At 48.2% G+C, this 18,595-nt stretch overlaps 1 protein-coding gene across 1 annotated transcript in view; it reads left to right on the forward strand.

Annotated features, from left to right (window-relative positions):
• The window catches only part of LOC146830251 (E3 ubiquitin-protein ligase TRIM39-like), a 146,282-nt gene extending 137,364 nt beyond the window's left edge, over nucleotides 1–8,918 (forward strand). Inside the window, exon 4 of the mRNA XM_085604451.1 lies at nucleotides 2,994–8,918. Coding sequence (XP_085460577.1) covers nucleotides 2,994–3,502 — 509 coding nt within the window. The 3' untranslated portion in view covers nucleotides 3,503–8,918. The remainder of the gene's footprint in view (nucleotides 1–2,993) is intronic.
• The last annotated feature ends 9,677 nt before the right edge of the window (nucleotides 8,919–18,595 follow it).

Below are 18,595 nucleotides of genomic sequence, written 5' to 3' on the forward strand. Positions count from 1 at the left end.
CACAACCACTACTTTGCCCCAGGAGTGTTTGATGTGTTGGGACCGGGAATCATACATGCTGTTTGGCATTTGCAGCTTTGACCATGATGACACTTACCTTTTGGTCACTGTGATGAGGGGGGGGGGAGGGGTTAGACCCCATCACCACAATGCTCGACATTTGCTGCAGTTTGGAACCCCACACTTAACTTTTGTTCTACACAGTGAGGGGGTGTTATTTTTACATTGACACAGTGCTATAGTGATGCTTGCCTTGTGTAGGGCACACTCATCTGTTGGTCACACGTGCTGTTAGTTACATTGTATGTTCAAAGTCATAATCACTGTTGTGGGCATTTGTCACAGACTACACACTGTTGTCATGATGTTAGGGGGGATGTATTTTGCTGACATATCTAATGTTGGAGTATGATGGATGTGTGGCGCATCACCCATCCTATGAGTGGGGGTGGCAGGGGCGATGGGCAACACATGCCCTATGAGTTGGGGTGGCAAGGGTGATGGGCAACATAAGCCCTATGAGTGGGGGTGGCAGGGGTGATGGGCAACAGGTCCCCTATGGGTGGGGGTGGCAGGGGTGATGGGCAACATAAGCCCTATGAGTGGGGGTGGCAGGAGTGCTGGGCAACGGGTCCCCTATGGGTGGGGGTGGCAGTAGTGCTGGGCAACAGGCTCCCTATGGGTGGGGGTGGTAGGGGTGATGGGCAACAGGTCCCCTATGGGTGTGGGTGGTAGGGGTGATGGGCAACATAAGCCCTATGAGTGGGGGTGGCAGGAGTGCTGGGCAACAGGTCCCCTATGGGTGGGGGTGGCAATAGTGCTGGGCAATAGGTCCCCTATGAGTGGGGGTGGCAGGGGTGATGGGCAACAGGTCCCCTATGGGTGGGGGTGGCAGTGGTGCTGTGCAACATATGCCCTATGAGTGGGGGTGGCAGGGGTGATGGGCAACAGGTCCCCCATGTGTGGGGGTGGCAGTAGTGCTGGGCAACAGTTCCCTATGGGTGGGGGTGGCAGTAGTGCTGGGCAACAGGTCCCCTATGGGTGGGGGTGGCAGTAGTGCTGGGCAACAAGTCCCCTATGGGTGGGGGTGGCAGTAGTGCTGGGCAACAGGTGCCCTATGGGCGGGGGTGGCAGGGGTGATGGGCAACAGGTCCCCTATGAGTGGGGTTGGCAGGGGTGATGAGCAACATAAGCCCTATGAGTGGGGGTGGCAGGGGTGATGGGCAACATAAGCCCTATGAGTGGGGGTGGCAGGGGTGATGGGCAACATAAGCCCTATGAGTGGGGTGGCAGGGGTGATGGGCAACATAAGCCCTATGAGTGTGGGTGGCAGGGGTGATGTGCAACATAAGCCCTATGAGTGGGGGTGGCAGGGGTGATAGGCAACAGGTCCCCTATGGGTGGGGGTGGCAGGGTTGATGGGCAACATAAGCCCTATGGGTGGGGGTGGCAATAGTGCTGGGCAACAGGTCCCCTATTGGTGGGGGTGGCAGGGGTGATGGGCAACAGGTCCCCTATGGGTGGGGGTGGCAGGGGTGATGGGCAACATAAGACCTATGGGTGGGGGTGGCAATAGTGCTGGGCAACTGGTCCCCTATGAGTGGGGGTGGCAGTGGTGCTGTGCAACATATGCCCCATGAGTGGGGGTGTCAGGGGTGATGGGCAACAGGTCCCCTATGTGTGGGGGTGGCAGAAGTGCTGGGCAACAGTTCCCTATGGGTGGGGGTGGCAGTAGTGCTGGGCAACAGGTCCCCTATGGGAGGGGGAGGCAGTAGTGCTGGGCAACAGGTCCCCTATGGGTGGGGGTGGCAGGGATGATGGGCAACAGGTCCCCTATGAGTGGGGGTGGCAGGGGTGATGAGCAACATAAGCCCTATGAGTGGGGGTGGCAGGGGTGATGGGCAATATAAGCCCTATGAGTGTGGGTGGCAGGGGTGATGGGCAACAGGTCCCCTATGGGTAGGGGTGGCAGGGGTGATGGGCAACATAAGCCCTATGAGTGGGGTGGCAGGAGTGCTGGGCAGCAGGTTCCCTATGGGTGGGGGTGGCAGGGGTGATGGGCAACAGGTCCCCTATGGGTGGGGGTGGTAGTGGTGCTGGCCATGCAACCCCTATGGTGGCCTGTTGTTAGTGGCCAGGATGTGGATCCCCTGTGTGTGTGTATCATTTTGCGGGTACGTGTCATTTGTTTGTGTGGTAGGTGTCTGACTTACCGTCAGCGTCGGTTCCTGATCTGGTCATAGATGTAGAGTACTGGTATGACCTGCGCAATGGAATTCATGATGTGTTCGTGTCGTACACGCTGCTTGTTGCTCCGTCTCATACCCGCTGCAAGCTGGTCCATCTCGTAGCCGTGGATTGAGTTGTGGCGCGAATTGTAGCTGATATGCTTGTTTTCCAGATGCTGTGACGTGCCGTACGTGGAGACCCGTCCGGCGCGTAGGAAGTATGCATCGTACTTGTCAGGGTGGAAACTGCTGTGGTTACTGCATCCGGACAACTCGGTTCGGCGTTTGGGGTTACGGCTTGGACGGAGAATGGAGCTTGAATCACAGCCTACGTGTCGGTCGTGCTTTTGGCAGTTATGCGCATCGTACTTCATCTACAGGATGGACCGGCTACGGGTATGTGTCGTCGCTCGGTAAAGCTACGAACAGCTCTCAGAGAGCTGTCCGACCCGGATCCGAATCGACCCCTTAGAGGCATCAAGGATGTTACTCAAAATAATATGAAATGGTACCTGAAAGTGGTCAGACTATACCCATGGGACTCCCATGGGGTTATTAGGGGAAGTAAAGACTGAATTTGAAAATCTGACCGGCCAAGTGCGTGGGATGAGAAACAACTTATTTTATTACTAAAACATCAAAGGCATTACTGAGCTCCATAGGGCTTTAGCTTCCACCTTAGAAGCAAATGTAGGTATGAAAAAAAGCAATTGTAGCCTTTATTTGTATACATTAAATCTCTAATTCTGAATCTCTTCTCTGCAGTGACGGTGACTCTGAATCCAGACACAGCGCATCCTCGGCTCCTCCTGTCTGAGGAGGGGAGACGTGTGAGAGAGACAGACCCAAGGCAGCACCTGCCGGACACTCCCGAGAGATTCACCTTCTGGCCCTGTGTGCTGGGGAGCGAGGGGTTCACCTCTGGCAGACACTACTGGGAGGTGCAGCTGCTGCGGGAGGGGGAAGCATGGACTGTGGGGGTCGCAGCAGAGTCTGTGGAGAGGAAGAGTGTGATGACATGGACACCTGAAGGGGGAGTCTGGGCTGTGAGGATGTGCCGTGGTCAATACTGTGCTCTCCTTTTCCCTGTGATCCGTCTGGCACCTCATGAAAAGCCCCAGAAGCTGGGGGTGTATCTCGACTATGAGGGGGGGGAGCTTTCTTTGTTTAATGCGGACTCCAAGGAGCTTCTCTACACTTTCCCCCCGGCCCCCTTCACAGACAAGCTCTTCCCGTTCTTCTATCTCGATGAAGCAGAGCTGAGGCTGGTCTAGGAGCTGCACCCCCATTCCACCCCCAGCAGCCCTGCTCCCTCTAACAGAATGTTTGTGTGAGGATGGGGAGAGGGGCACCCCCTGCTAGGGGCTCGTGGAGTGGGGGGGGAGGTGACATTTCACCTCCCAGGCCAGTTTACACCTTCTACTCCTGATCTGTCATTTAAATGCTGTTTAGTAGCTCTGTGAGTCCAAAGCAGGTTCTGCTGGCTGTAGTTACAGGCACTTATGACTCAAATCATGGTGACTCCTTACACATACTGCTGACTCCAGACACAGACACTGCTGACTCCAGTCACAGGCACTACTGACTTCAAGCACGGGCACTGCTCACTCAGCTATAAATAATCCTGACATCCAGCACGGAACTCCTGTTACCAGCACAGCTAATGCCGACTCGAATGATAGGCACTGCAGACTCAACGACAGATAACCCTGGCTCCAAATACAGGCACTCCTCTCTCTAGTCACAGGCACTACTGACTCCGGTTACAGGAACGCTTAACTCCAGACAGGCACTTCTTATTCAAAATACAGGCACTGCTGACTCCAGACACAGAAATTACCACTCCGATCCCAGGCGCTTCTGATTCAAATCAGACGTACTGCGACTCCAAGCACAATCAGTCCTGACGTATTACAGATAACACAGATTCCAACCCCAGGCACTCATGACTCTAAACACAGGCACTAATAATGCTCTGTGACCGATTACTCCACAAAAAGGCACTGCTCACTCAGGTACAGATAACCCGGACTTCATTCAGAGGCACTGCTGAATCTGAGCATAGGCGGTGCTGAGTACAAGCACAGACACTCCTCACTCCAATTACAGGCCCTGCTCTCACAAGCATGATCACTCCTCACTCCAATTACAGGCCCTGCTCTCACAAGCATGATCACTCCTCACTCCAATTACAGGCCCTGCTCTCACAAGCATGATCACTCCAATTACAGGCACTGCTCTCACAAGCATGATCACTCCTCACTCCAATTACAGGCCCTGCTCTCACAAGCATGATCACTCCTCACATATTACGGATGAAGCTAACTCCAAATCAGGTGCTCCTGACTCTAAACATGGGCACTACTGATGCAAAAGAAAACTGTAACTGCTTACCCCACAAACAGGCACTGCTCACTCAATTCAATTCATAATACTTTATTCGATTTTTATCACATAAAAGCATACATATAAGTATATAAAAAATTACCAATTAATTTTTCACTGTTTCAAAACCATTTAGATACATTTTCACAGTTAGCTTGTTTTCTGTTAAAATATTAATACAATTGTAAAATATCTCGCACATTTCCTTGTTTCTATAGGCGATGAGATCGGTATTCCAAAATTTAAGTTAAAAACATTATAAAAAATTTCCAAAGATTTTCAATTATTCAAATAAAAGATTAAAAAGTAGTTGAACCTTCATCCTTACATTCTAGTCTCTTAGCGATCTTCACAGAAGAAGGTTAAAAAAACCACCATAGTATTACAATCGAGGGAGTCTAAGTCAAATTGTTTTCTACACTTGATTGTTTTCTTCAGAAATGAGGCAACATTACTTCTTAAACATTCATTATCTAACAATTGGAGTGCAATGACGGCTGGACGGCATTGTCGCATACCCCATATTTTCAATATGGGTTTTATCCACTTTTTTCTTAAATCCTGATAAAAATGACAAAATAACACCACATGTATCGTCGATTGCAAAGACAAATTATTACACGGACAGTTCAATACATTTTTGGACCAACCGTTAACCAATGGAAAACTGACCAACCTATGAAAAACATTTAACCTAAAGCGGGTACGGACAAATCTGTCATACCCTTTTAAGGTATATTGAAGGTATGGTTGAATATTAAAAGATACGGTTATCAATTGATTTGATTGAACTGTAGGTTTTAATGCCTCATTCGCAAATCTAATACTCTTCATGTGCTGCATACAATGTTTTTTAAATTCTTTTCCTGAAATAGCACAAATTGTCAAGGGTTTGTAATAATATTCCGGTTTTCCAAGATCAGTCCTAAAATCCCTTATGTACCTCATCCATCCTATCTCTAGGGTATGCTCTTGTTTTAGGCTATCTTGTAGTACCAACTGGTTAAATGTATTTTTCTGTGACTTCCAAATCCGATGCCATAGGACGACCGGTTGCACCTTTATATTATCTGTAATGTAGGGCAAACCTAATTCGGTATGACAGATAAAAGTAGATGTAGTTCTAGGCACGGCCAATAGATACCTAAGAAACGCATTCTCCACTTTCTGTATTTCCAATACATTTCGATGGCCCCATAACCATGCCCCATATGTTGCTACAGTTATACATTTAGCTTTATAGATCTTAATTAATTCAGTTGGGGGCCTCTTGCCCAATTTTTGTGAAAAATGTACAAGAGCGGTGGTGGTTCTCATAAGCAGAAGCTTCCTAGTTTTAATAGCTTGACCCCAAGAGCCCTTATCGTCAATTAATATCCCTAAATAGGGGTAGGTAGAAGTAGTCGCCAGCTTCTTCCCATTTAAAAAAATATCCTTCTGCTTCTTACCACCCCTACCACAATTCATTGCATAGGTTTTTGTGACATTTATTTGCAAATCCAATTACTTCATGAAAGCATTGTAGGATTCTAGAGCCCGTTGCAATGCCAATGGGGTCCTAGCCATAATAACGGCGTCAGCCGCGTATAATAATACGGGTATTGGTCGTCTTTCCAACTGGGGTAAGTCCCGGCACTCCTCCAACATTGCACCTGCTCACTCAATTACCAATAACCCTGATCTCAGACACAGGTACTCCAGGCCCCTATCACAGGCACTCCAGACTCCAACCATTTGCATTGCTAACTCTGAGCACTTCTGAGTAGCAGTTCAGACACGTCTAACCCTAGGGTGAGATATTGCTGACACAGGCACTGTGTGTTCAAAACAGAAATACTGCTGATTCAATGCACACACACTGCTGACTAGAAGCACATGAAGTAAGGATGTCAAACACTATCACTGTCTACTCCACAAACAGGAACTGGTTACTCAATTACAGATAATCCAGAGATTAATCACAGGCACTCCTGATGCCAGGCAGATACCGCTGCCTCCAGTCACAGGCGTTACTGATTCAAATCATGATTTCTGTTGATTAAAAACAGGCACTGATGATTCCAATTACAGCACTGCTTAATCAAAACACAATTATTGCTGATTTAGTAAACAGGCACTGCTGACTCCAATACATCGAACACTGACTCTCTGCACATGATCACGCACAAGCATTACTGATGTGAAGCACTGTCACTGCTTACTGCACGAACAAGCACTGCTCACTTAGGTACCGACAACCCAGACTCCAATCACAGTCACTCCAAAATCTAACCACAGGCACTTCTGACTACAAGCAAGGCACTTATCATTCCAAACAAGCTGGAGTGCAGCACAGAGACTCCTGACTCCAGGCCCCGCCTAAGCAGACTGTAAGCACAGGCACTGCTGATTCAAAACACAGAAACGCCTAGCTCTAGTCGCAGGCACTGCTCATTCAAATTAGGAACTTCAAGCATAGGCACTACTGACTCAAAACACAGGCACTGGTCGCTCGATTTCAGATAGGCTGACTCCAAATACAGACACTGCTGACTGTAGTCGCAGGCACACCATCATTAGGGATAGTGGCAATCCGAACACCGGTATTCCTGACTCCAGGTATAGGCACTGCATGCTCAGTTATGGATAATCCTGATAACAAGCACAAGGCAGTTTGTCTCTATTGCATCTAATGCTGGCTCCAATCATAGGCACTGATGGCTCAGTTACAGATAACCTGATTCGAAACATTCCAGGCACTGCTGACACCATTATAGGTATCGCTGACCCCAAATATAGGCACTGCTGACGTCAATTAAAGACAGTCAATTCCAAACACTTCTGTTTCAAAACGCATGCACTGCTGATTCCAGGCACAGACACTCCCCATCCCAAGCCCAGTAACTTTGATTCAAAACACAGGCACTGCTGACTCCAAACACAATCACTCCTGACTCATTACTGATAATGCCGACACCAACCCAGGCACTCCTGACTCTAAACATGGGTACTATCATGTGAAATACTGTAGCTGCTTACTCCACAGGCAGGCACTGCTCACTCAATTACAGATACCCTTGACTCCAAACACAGGTCGTACTAACTCCAGTTACTACACCCCCCCCCCACCAAGGATTACCACTCCTGAGTCGAAGAATCATCTTCATCATCAACTGTATTTCGATCACAAAGGATCTTAAAAGTACACAGCACAAATGAATAAACATAAATAAGATCATCACTATCAAAATAAATATAAAATCACATAGGTTTAAAAAACAGGATGCATCATAAAGTACTTTGTGTCCCTTAATCCACAGTGCATGTCAATTTCTAGACAGATCAAAGATCATCTCCATACAAATAGATTTGAATCACAAAGATTTAAGAATTTGGTACGTCATAAAGGGCATTTAGTGTGCTTAATCCACAGTGGATGCCAATATCTAGACAGGCAAAGGCCACAACTTTGTGGGCATCAGTACTCAGGATTCTTAACACCTCAAGGTAGTGGCCTGGGCCGACTAATTTACTGAGTGGTATTATCAATTTTTTCCTTAAAGACTTGTAATTTGGACAAAAGAATAACAAATACACAAAGGATTCAGGACTAGCATTACAAGCAGGACAGAGATCATCAATGAAAACATAATTACACCACTTTTTAGTAAACAGTTTCGTAGGAATGGTCTTGTAGCGAAACTGTAAAAATAATGTATGAGCCAAAGGGTGGGACAATTTCATCTCATGTGTCCTCAAAACAGGGAACGGATTTGAAGTCTAAAAATTCAGTAGTCAAACAGCCCTCTGTTTTTGCCAAGGCTTGTAGTGATGTTACTTCACACAACCTTTCTTTCAACAGCCTAGATTTAGTAGCCAGGCTATCTGGATCAGACCAAAACCCCTCCATCCCAAGCCTCCCCACTAGCTCTCTTAATGTTCTAAACCAGGTGATCGAGATTATCGATGAAGACTTCAGTAGCTCAATAAGTGGCTCCCGATAGGGCAAGAGCTCATCCACAACCAGTGCCAAAACATAAGGAGTTTATAGCTTAATTTGTGTGCTAGCTGCCTTTGTGCAAGATCCAGGTATAGGGGCCCCAACGGGGTGCTAACAGGTAGGTCTACCAAGGATCTAAGAAAATGATTCTCAGTTGTGGACAAACAATTTGTCATTCCAGTGCCCCATAGTTCGGCTCCATAGAGGGCCCCTCCTAATACCTTTGTGTTATAGATTTCCAGAGTGGGTGCAAGCTGTCTTGACATTGTTTTCCTGTGTATTTTGGTAATATTGGCAATCTGATGTATAAATTGCATTTTAACTTTCTCAATGTGTGCTGCCCAATTAATTGATGGTGGCAGGCGAATGCGTCAACTCGCTCCAGGTTACTGTTACCACTAACACAGGTCTTTTGGTAGGATTAGCCGCTCCTTTTCTAAAAATCATATTTGGTTTTGGATTCATTTAGCACCAGCCCTTGCTCATCACAAAACTTAATAAAATCATTTGAAATCTGCTGTAATCCCTGTGGCAATTTTTAAATTAGAAGTGTATAATCTGCAAAAAAAAGAGCGGGCACTCTTTTTTTTACCATATTTTGGGGTATCACACCCATCTCTGTCTAAAAAAAAAAAACGACAACACTGTTAATAAAAAGGATAAAAAGTGTGGGGGCTAGAACGCAGCCCTGCCTTACTCCACACTGGACTGGGAAGGGATCTGTAACTTGGTTGTTCTCCCCCCATCTCCCCTGTGCTGTGTTTGATGAATGTAATCTAATTAAAACATCTAAAAGATTCCTTGGTATGCCCTGCTCCTATAAAACCCTCCAAAGACTTGCATGTGGAACAAGGTCAAAGGCAGATCGTTAATCAACAAAAGCCACATAGAGCTTTCCTCCCTTGACTTGCACTTCCTTCCAGTAGATGCACAATAGGCGGAAATTTTGGTCCAAGGTACTTGTTTTTGCTCTAAAACCTGCTTGGAGATCACTCAGGATACTGGACTCCAAGATCCAGTCCTGTATCCGACCTAGTATTTGCTTACAATAGATCTTCTGCAGGGAATCAATAAGACTAATGGGCCTGTAGCTTGCTGGCTTCGCTCTGTACCCCTTTTTGTCAATGGGGACAACCTCTGCATTTTTCCACGAGAGAGGGACGGGGGTACCTCTTAGGATTGAGTTGGTCAAAAGATTTATATAGGATCCCCAGAGAGCTATGTCCTCTTTTTATAAGTCATTAGGGGCTCTATCTGGTCTGGGGGCACGGGACAAAATGCACGAGCGAATTGCTACTTGTGTTTCTTCATTGTAAAAAGAAAGACCTCCACCCTCGTTGCTGGGCCCCTCACCTCATCCCTGAGGTACTTCCTCGGCCAAACTGTCCCGAAGAATCAATTAATCAGGTATTTGCGAAGCGCGCTACTCACCTGTGATGGTCTCAAGGCGCTGGGGTGGGGTGCAGTTCCAAGTCAGCCGAAGAGCCAGGTCTTGAGGCTCTTTCTGAAGGTGTGCAGAGTGGGGGAGCGTCTGCTGTTGATCTGGAGCTCGTTCCAGGTCTTTGCCGTGATGGAGGAGAAGGCTCTTCCACCCGCTCTGGCTCTGTGGGTGAGCTGGGTTTCGGTGAGGGTGAGGTTGGCGGAGTGGAGGTTTCTATAAGGTACGTGGAAGGGGACTCTTTCATTGAGGTATTTGGGTCCGGTGTTGTGGAGGGATTTGTAGGCGTGGGTGAGTAGCTTGAAGGTTACTCTCTTCTCGATGGGGAGCCAGTGGAGGTCTTGCAGGTGTTGGGTGGTGTGTTTTTGACATGAGATGCGTAGGACGAGTCTGGCCGCAGTGTTCTGAATGGTCTGGAGTCTGCTTAGCAGGGATTTGTTGATTCCGGCGCAGAGGGCATTTCCGTAGTCCAGTTTGCTTGTTATGAGTGCGTGGATGATAGTCATCCTGACTTCGGGGGGATCCATTTGAAGGTTTCCGAAGGATGCAGAGGGTGTTGAAGCAGGTGGCGGCAACGGCGTTGATCTGTTGGGTCATGGTGAGGGAAGAGTCAAGTATGATGCCAAGGTTCCCGGCGTGGTCCGTGCAGATGGGGGGAGGTTGCCAAGGGCGGTAGGCTACCATGTGTTGTCCCATGCTGGGGGGATTGGCCCGAGGACGCGGACTTCAGTCTTCTCCGAGTTGAGCTTCAGACAGTTGTTGCTCATCCAGGATGCAATGTCTTTCATTCCTTCCTGGAAGCTGTGTCTGGTGGTGTTGGGTTCCTTTGTGAAGGAGAGGATGAGCTGGGTGTCGTCGTCGTAGGAAACTATGCTGAGTCCATGCTGTCTGACGATGGCGGTGAGGGGGGCCATTTAAATGATGAATTGCGTGGGACTGAGCGATGATCCTTGGGGTACTCCACTGTTGATCTCTGTGGGTTCGGAGAGGAAGGGTGGGAGTCTGATTCTTTGAGTTCTGCGAGTGAGGAAGGAGCAGTCAGTCGAGGGTGGTTCCCTGTATGCCAGCGTCGAGGAGTCTGACGAAGACTAAGCAGTTTTGATGTAAAAAAACCATCACTGTTGTTATATGGCCGTTAGGGTCATTCTCGGCATTGCAAAGTTAACATGAGCTCTGCTACCATGATGCTGCTTTTGTGCGTGTTACTACATGACTGTATTTTGCAAGACTCTGTTATCCCTTTCACGTGAGAACTGTCAGCTTTCTGCGTTCTCTGCTTGTTCCTGGAGTTTAGTCTGAACACCATGTGCAAGGTCGATAAACATGCCCCTTGTTATTCTGTTCTGGTCAGTCCCTAGCACCTAGACCAGTGGTTCCCAAACTTTTGACTCCAGAGGACCCCCATTGAGTCACCACTGGAAGCCGGGGACCCCCAAGCAGTTTTTAGGATTTACATTTCAAACACTAAAACAGTAATTTGAAAAAAATAAACACGTTTGCACAGAAAACAAATCATCGAATTACTAAGGATTTTAGGGGCTTATTTACAAGCCCCTATCACCAAGGGAACAACACTTTTTGCAACATTCCTGTGGCGATAGGGCTTCGCCTTATTTACAAGGCAGCGTTAAGCCACTTAGGGCCAGATGTACGACCAGTCAATTAGCGAGTCACAAATTGCGGCGCATTTGCGAGTCGCTAATTGGAATGCACAACAGTGTCTCAGACACTGTTTGTGATTCCTAATGGGGTCGCAATTTACATGCCTCATTCATATTAATGAGGCAGGCGCAATTTGCGACCCCTTTAGGAATGGCTAGCATTCACAGGGATGGTGGCCTGATGGGGTCAGCAGACCACCATGTCTGTGACTGCTTTTTTAATTAAGCGTTTTTTTTTCCAAATGTAGCCCGTTTTCCTTAAAGGAAAACGGGATGCATTTAAATAAAGAAAATTTAAACTTTTCAGTTTCATTTTATTTAGGGCAGGCAGTGGTCTCTGGGACCACTGCCCGCTCTTAAAACATATTTTCCCACATACTCAAAAAGGGAAAGAGATCCCCTGGGGACCCCCTTCCCCTTTGTGAGTGGTTTACCACCTACTTGAAGTAGGTGGTAGACTGCAAGTGTTTTTTTGCGGTCGCAAATGCGGCCACAAAACATCAGTACATAGCATATCGAGTTGCTATTAGGAAGGAACGCCACTTCCTAATAGCGAGAGTCGCAAACGCTATTTTGCGAGTCACTGACTCGCAGAATAGCATTTGTACATGCTATTACCCTTTTTTGCGGCCGCAAACGGGAGAATCTCCCGTTTGCGTCCGCAAACAAGGTCGTACATCTGGCCCATTACTTGGCTTAACAGTGCCTTCTAAATAAGACCCCCTTTCACCCAATGCTTCGAGTGAAAGGGGTGGGCAGTGGGGTGTTCCACCGCAACACCCATTGATTTTGATGCTGCCCCCTATTTACAAGGGCAGCGTAAATTGGAGGCAGAGACAAAATTAAGACCAGGGAAAACCTGGTCTTAACTTGGCAAAACAAGGAGAAATGCTTTATTTCTCCTCGTTTTTGCAAAACGCCTTTGATTGTTTATGTTCAGGAAGGTGACCCTTCCTGCACATAAACAATCTTTAAAAAAAATTACACTTTGTAACTTCCATGTGTGCTGCATTAAGCAGCACACATAGAAGTGACAAAACAGCATATTAAGATTGTTAATGTACAGGAAGGGCCCCTTCCCTGCACATAAACAATCTTCCCCTGCATGCAGACACACTCGCACTATGGTGCAAGGGTCCTTGCATTGGCGCTACACTTAAGTGTAGCGCCAACGCATGGGAAACACAGGGCTGCACCATATTCTTGTAAATATGGTGCACTCCTGCATTTCTGAAGTGGCGGACCTTACTATGCACCGGGATACGACCATCTTTTTTGGGGTTCTTCAATGATTCCCCCACTATCACCCTCCAACAGTGCCTCTATCTCTCCATAACCCCTCTGTCACATGTATTTTATTTTTTATAGCATCTCTCATACCATTGTAGGATGTCAGAGCACTTTACATCACACACACATATAGAGACAGTGACTCATACATGTAAATCAGTGTATAGAAAATGTTACATAAGGTGACTACAAGGTGTAGAATTCCCGTGTCATTCATACTTGTAGGCATTTTTAAAGAGTGCTTAGTCTGGAGAAGCACAAACTCAGAATTCAGAACATAACACAGTGGTTAGCGTTGACTTTAACAATAAAAATGTATTTCCACCTAAATAAACCGTTTTAGCAGCATCAGGATAATGAAAGACGGGGAAAAACATAAGTCACTAACTTGTACCTTGCAGTTCGCAAGCAGCTCTTTGATGACAGTTTATAGGTCACTGTGCTAGATTACGATTGTCACTTAGAAACTGCACAGTAACAAAAGAATCTCTGTGGCAAAAAGCAGTAAGCCACTGAACTCTGCACATAAAATACTTTTGTTTTTTAAATGCATGGTACACTTTCTTTGCAGTAGGCATATTAACCCTCTGTGCTACTATAGATAAGTCAAAGCTGCCACTGGAAAAAACTCTCATCTCTCTCCAGCAGGTACATTAATCACTGGCGTTATCTTGACACTTTTATTTTTGTTTGAAAACTGCTAATTCTACAAGATACTTTGCAATGCTTTTAAAACTGCTTCCTGCGGACCCCCTAGGAATGTATCACGGACCCCTGGGGATCCGCGGACTACAGTTTGGGCAACACTGACCTAGACAAAACATACTAAACATAGCTGCTCTGCTGGAAACTCGTGCTTGGATATTATGGGGATCCATGTTGTTCACACACACTTGGAGAGAGACCATTTCTTGGTGAGGAGCTATGCTGTTCCTATGATGTAAACCTTCCATCTAGGCTCTAAGGTATGGGGCCTGCTGACAAAGCCCAGAGATCTTCCTTTATATAATAAACTTCAACTTACCAAGGGGAGGGTGGTTAGGCCTTACAGTCCTTTTTTCACTGTCTCTATATAATGACATCTCCCTTTATATTCTATGGTATTGTAACAATGCTAACTATTCTAGGTTTATGCATTTTACTGCTGGTAGTGGCTCGTATACTGCATTATAGAGCACAATAGTTAAAATAAAAATTGTGAACTATTCAGTGACTCTGACAATCCTTATTGTGGACAAGTACGAGTGAGTGAGCGAAAGGGTGTGTCTTGCTACTACGATTCCTGAGAGAGTCGGGTGTGTTGTGTTCTGTGTGAGAAGTTGGCCTGATATGTAGTGCTCACTATTCTAGTGATCACTGTGTATCATTCCAAACGACCCTTATTGATGATTGGTTGTAAGTCAACCTTATAGACCAGCTATCCTAGTAGCGTGGATACGAGCAGTCTTAGGCTAAACTCTAGAGGGCGTGTTAAGCCAGCTGTTTACCATCACATATACCCCTTGAACACCAAGTGAAAGGACACCACACAAGTTGTTATGAAAATAAAGGATATTTATTTATAACAAGACTACCCTGGCTCTTTATGAGTCAGGGAGCTAAGCACAATACAAAACTCTTAGGAAAATACTTCTGGTTGCACAATTTACACAAATGCCCGAGGGCACGAAACCATTACACTGCAAGTGGAAGGGGAGAGGTTAGAAAGTCTAAAGTTACTGATTCCGGAGTGATCCGATCAGTGGGACTAAACGAAAAAGGAACTGGACACTTGTAAAGCGAACCTGCGATGGAGCACCGAAATGCTCGAGTTACCTAGCCCAGTGGCTGCGGCTGTGGAAGGTTCGGCAAGATGGCGGAAGTCCTCGTTGTAGTCTCAGGAGCCTGAAAGAAGAGTTGCTGGCAGGCGACCAGTGTCGATGTTCAGCGAGATCCAAGCCTGGATCGGTGATGAAGGAAACCTGAAAGCAGAGGGGACTCAGTTCTCAACCGATAGCCAGCGATCGTGTGGGCACCAGGAGGGTACCAGCTGAAGTCACCTCGACCAGGTGAGTGGATGACGTCGGACTCGGCTGTTCCTCGGACCAGGAGGCGCGGCGGCGACCAGGATGGAGGGCGAGCTGTCCCACGAAGGTGTCTGCTGTCGATGATGCTGGGCCCAGGAATGGGGCAGCGGATCTTGGCAGTGGCAAACCCACGTGGTGGAGTCAAGATGGCGTCTGGAGTGGACCAGGAGGGTCCGTGGTACTCCTCTGTTGAAGGGGAGCAAGAGCCAGTCTGGAGCAACCAGACTAGTGATGAAACAATCGTGGTGCGTCGTGAAGAGGGCCACAAGCCGGTCGGCAAGTGGTTGAACAACGCGGTGAACAGCAAGGAGCGGAAGGGCCCCTACGCAGATCTCGTGGATGCTGGGGAGGCAGACTTCGGTGCTGGAGCTGCTCAGGGTTAGGGCTTCTCAAACCCTAGGTGCACTCACTCGAGGGTCCCTCGGTGGGCGTGCTAGATAAGCGTCGTGCAGGTTCTGAAGATGGCCGGTCCCGCAGGTCTCGTCACACCTACGACTCTCAGCTGGGCTGATGAGGTAGGTAAAAGGTCAGAGATGGCAGGGAACTCGGGTCTCGTCGAGCTGGGCAGTCTTGATCCGTAGGAGAGACTTACAGCAAACCGCAAGCGCTTAGGTGGTGCCTGCTGGTGCAGGGTGGCTACTCCTTAGCCACAAGGGAGAGTCTTCAGAAATAGTCAAGAGTTCCTTTCGTGGAAAGTAGTTCAAGATTTAGAATTATCCAATTTGGGAAGGGGACTCGCTCCTACCTTTATTCTAAGAAAAGGGGCTGGCCCGTGACCAGGTCCTACCTATGGTTGGAGCCAGGAGGGGGGTGGTTACACCCCTATCCTTTGTCCGGCTTCGCCCCAGCTCAGGGGCTGGTGTGCCCCCGAAACTGGATTGAGCCGGGCTATGCACAGTGAGCACCGGGGTGCCACTTGCAATCACCTTCCTTTCAGCCCTGCCTACCTGGGATACACAAACCCTGTCTGGGATGGTGCTAACACCGCCCTTGACAGGAAACCCTTTGTCCAAGCTCCCCTCGCTGGAAGGTCTCCCAGCAGCAGGAGGTCAGACTTGTGTCTGGTGGCAGCATCCATTTTGTGATGCTGAGGCTTGAGTCAACTTTAACCGGGGTTCAAGGTTACTTCCATGTCGTGCCCCTCTAAAAGGGGGGAATGCTAACCCCGTCGCCAGAACTGGCGAGGGGTTCGTATTCCAATTCGTATGACACCTTACTCGACATGTGTAGGTGATGCGATGCCAAAGTTAGCAAATAACCGCAAGGATTATAATGCATTTAAAAGTAGTTGGCCCGCGTCACCATGGAACGGCTATTAGGACTTGGTTCCGCAAGCTGTCGACGGGCTCAGCTCGCGCCAGAGCACCGTCCCACATGATTCCCTGCACTCTGCCTTCAGGATTGATAAGGCCTGCCATAGGAGTGACTGATAGGAATCCATGCGTCCATTTTAGGGTTAGGTGTAGGAATACTACACCTACAGCAACGGGTGATTACACCACTTTGCCCCAGCTGTCGTGCAGCCAGTTGTGTCAGATTTGGGCGGCCATCCAAAGGTGGCATAATACATGCTGCAGCCCCTGGTAGGCCCTGGGTACACCGATGCCCGGGATACCTGTGGTATGCTGAGACAGGGACTGACAAGGCGGCCCAGTTCCAATTGGTGGATGCACCTAATGTACATGTGTGTTAATTTCGAGAGAGAACAGCTAGGCTGTGGGTCTGATTGGCAGGCCCACAGCCAGGGTAAGTCGTAAACCAATGAAGCAAAAGCAAAAAATCTGGGTGATCATAGGATTGCAGACCCTACTCTCCTACATGACCCCCCCCCCCAAACTTTGGGACAATAAGCTAACCTTGACCAGGTGAGTCTTCTTGCTCTAAGTGGAAATACCTGGAGAGCCCATCTGCATTGCCATGATCAGTGCCAGGTCTATGCTCCACTGTGAAGTCCATCCCCTGTAGGGAAATGGACCACCTAAGTAGTTTGGGGTTTTCACCCTTCATTTGATTTAGCCACAAGAGGGGCTTATGGTCGGTCTGAATCTTGAAGTGAGTGCCAAACAAGTATGGCCTCAGCTTCTTCAGGGCCCAAACCACAGCAAAGGCCTCCCTCTCAATAGCTGACCAATTCTTCTCTCTGGGGGTCAGCCTCCTGCTAATAAAAGCTATGGGCTGGTCATGACCATCAAAATTCAGTTGAGATAGAACAGCTCCCACACCCAGCTCCGAAGCGTCTGTTTGGACAATGAATGGTCTGGAGTAGTCTGGACTCTTTAGAATAGGCGCTGTGCACATGGCCTGCTTTAGGTCATCGAATGCCTTCTGACAGCTTGCTGTCCACTGAACTTTTTTTGGCATCTTTTTACTTGTCAGGTCGTTTAGCGGGGTCACAATGGATCCATAATTTCTGACAAATTTCCGGTAATAACCAGTCAGGCCCAAGAAAGCTCGAACCTGAGTCTGGGTGGTTGGAGGAGCCCAGTCCTGGATGGCCTGTATTTTGCTCTCCAATGGTTGAACCAGGCCTCCACCTACAAGGTGGCCCAGGTATACAACCTGTGTCTGCCCTATCTGGCACTTAGTGGCCTTGATAGTGAGGCCTGCCTTTTGCAGGGCCTCTAACACTTTCCTCAGGTGGACCAGGTGATCCTCCCAGGTGGAGCTAAAGACAGCGATATCGTCCAGATACGCCGCGCAGAAGTCGTCCAACCCAGTGAGAACTCGATTCACCAGCCTTTGGAAGGTGGCAGGTGCATTTTTCAAACCAAAGGGCATTACCACGAACTGATAATGCCCACCCGGGGTAGAAAATGCTGTTTTGGGCTTGGCCTCCTCAGCTAGCCTGATTTGCCAATACCCAGCTGTCAGGTCAAACGTACTTAAGTAGCTGGCCGAAGCCAACCGGTCGATAAGTTCGTCTGCTCTTGGTATTGGGTGGGCGTCAGTCTTAGTGACTGCATTGAGACCTCTGTAGTCCACGCAAAACCTCATCTCTTTCTTACCGCCCTGGGTGTGAGGTTTCGGCACAAGAACTACGGGACTAGCCCAGGGGCTATCCGAGGGTTCAATGACTCCCAGCTCCAACATTTTCTGCACCTCCGTCTTGATGCAGTCTCTGACATGATCAGGTTGCCGATAGATTTTACTCTTTATGGGCAGACTGTCCCCAGTGTCGACCTCATGGGTACACCAATTGGTCTGACTGGGCGTCAGAGAGAACATATGTCGAAAGGATTGAAGAACCTGTTTACAATCCTTTTGCTGATGTCCAGAGAGGCTGCCACAAAAGACAACACCATCTACTGACCCATCGTCAGGGTTCTGAGAGAGCAGGTCCGGGAGAGGGTCACTCTCCTCCTCCTGTCCCTCATCTGTGGCCATGAGCAAGCCCATGCCCTCCCTGTCGACATATGCCTTGAGCCTGTTTACATGGAGCACCCTGTGGGGGCTCCGGGGAGTTCCCAGGTCTACCAAGTAGGTGACCTCTCCCTTTTGCTCAATGATCGTGTGGGGCCCAGACCATTTGTCTTTGAGTGCTGCTGGGG

This window comes from Triturus cristatus, chromosome 5_1, assembly GCF_964204655.1.
Source record: "Triturus cristatus chromosome 5_1, aTriCri1.1, whole genome shotgun sequence".
NCBI classification, from domain to species: Eukaryota; Metazoa; Chordata; class Amphibia; order Caudata; family Salamandridae; genus Triturus; species Triturus cristatus.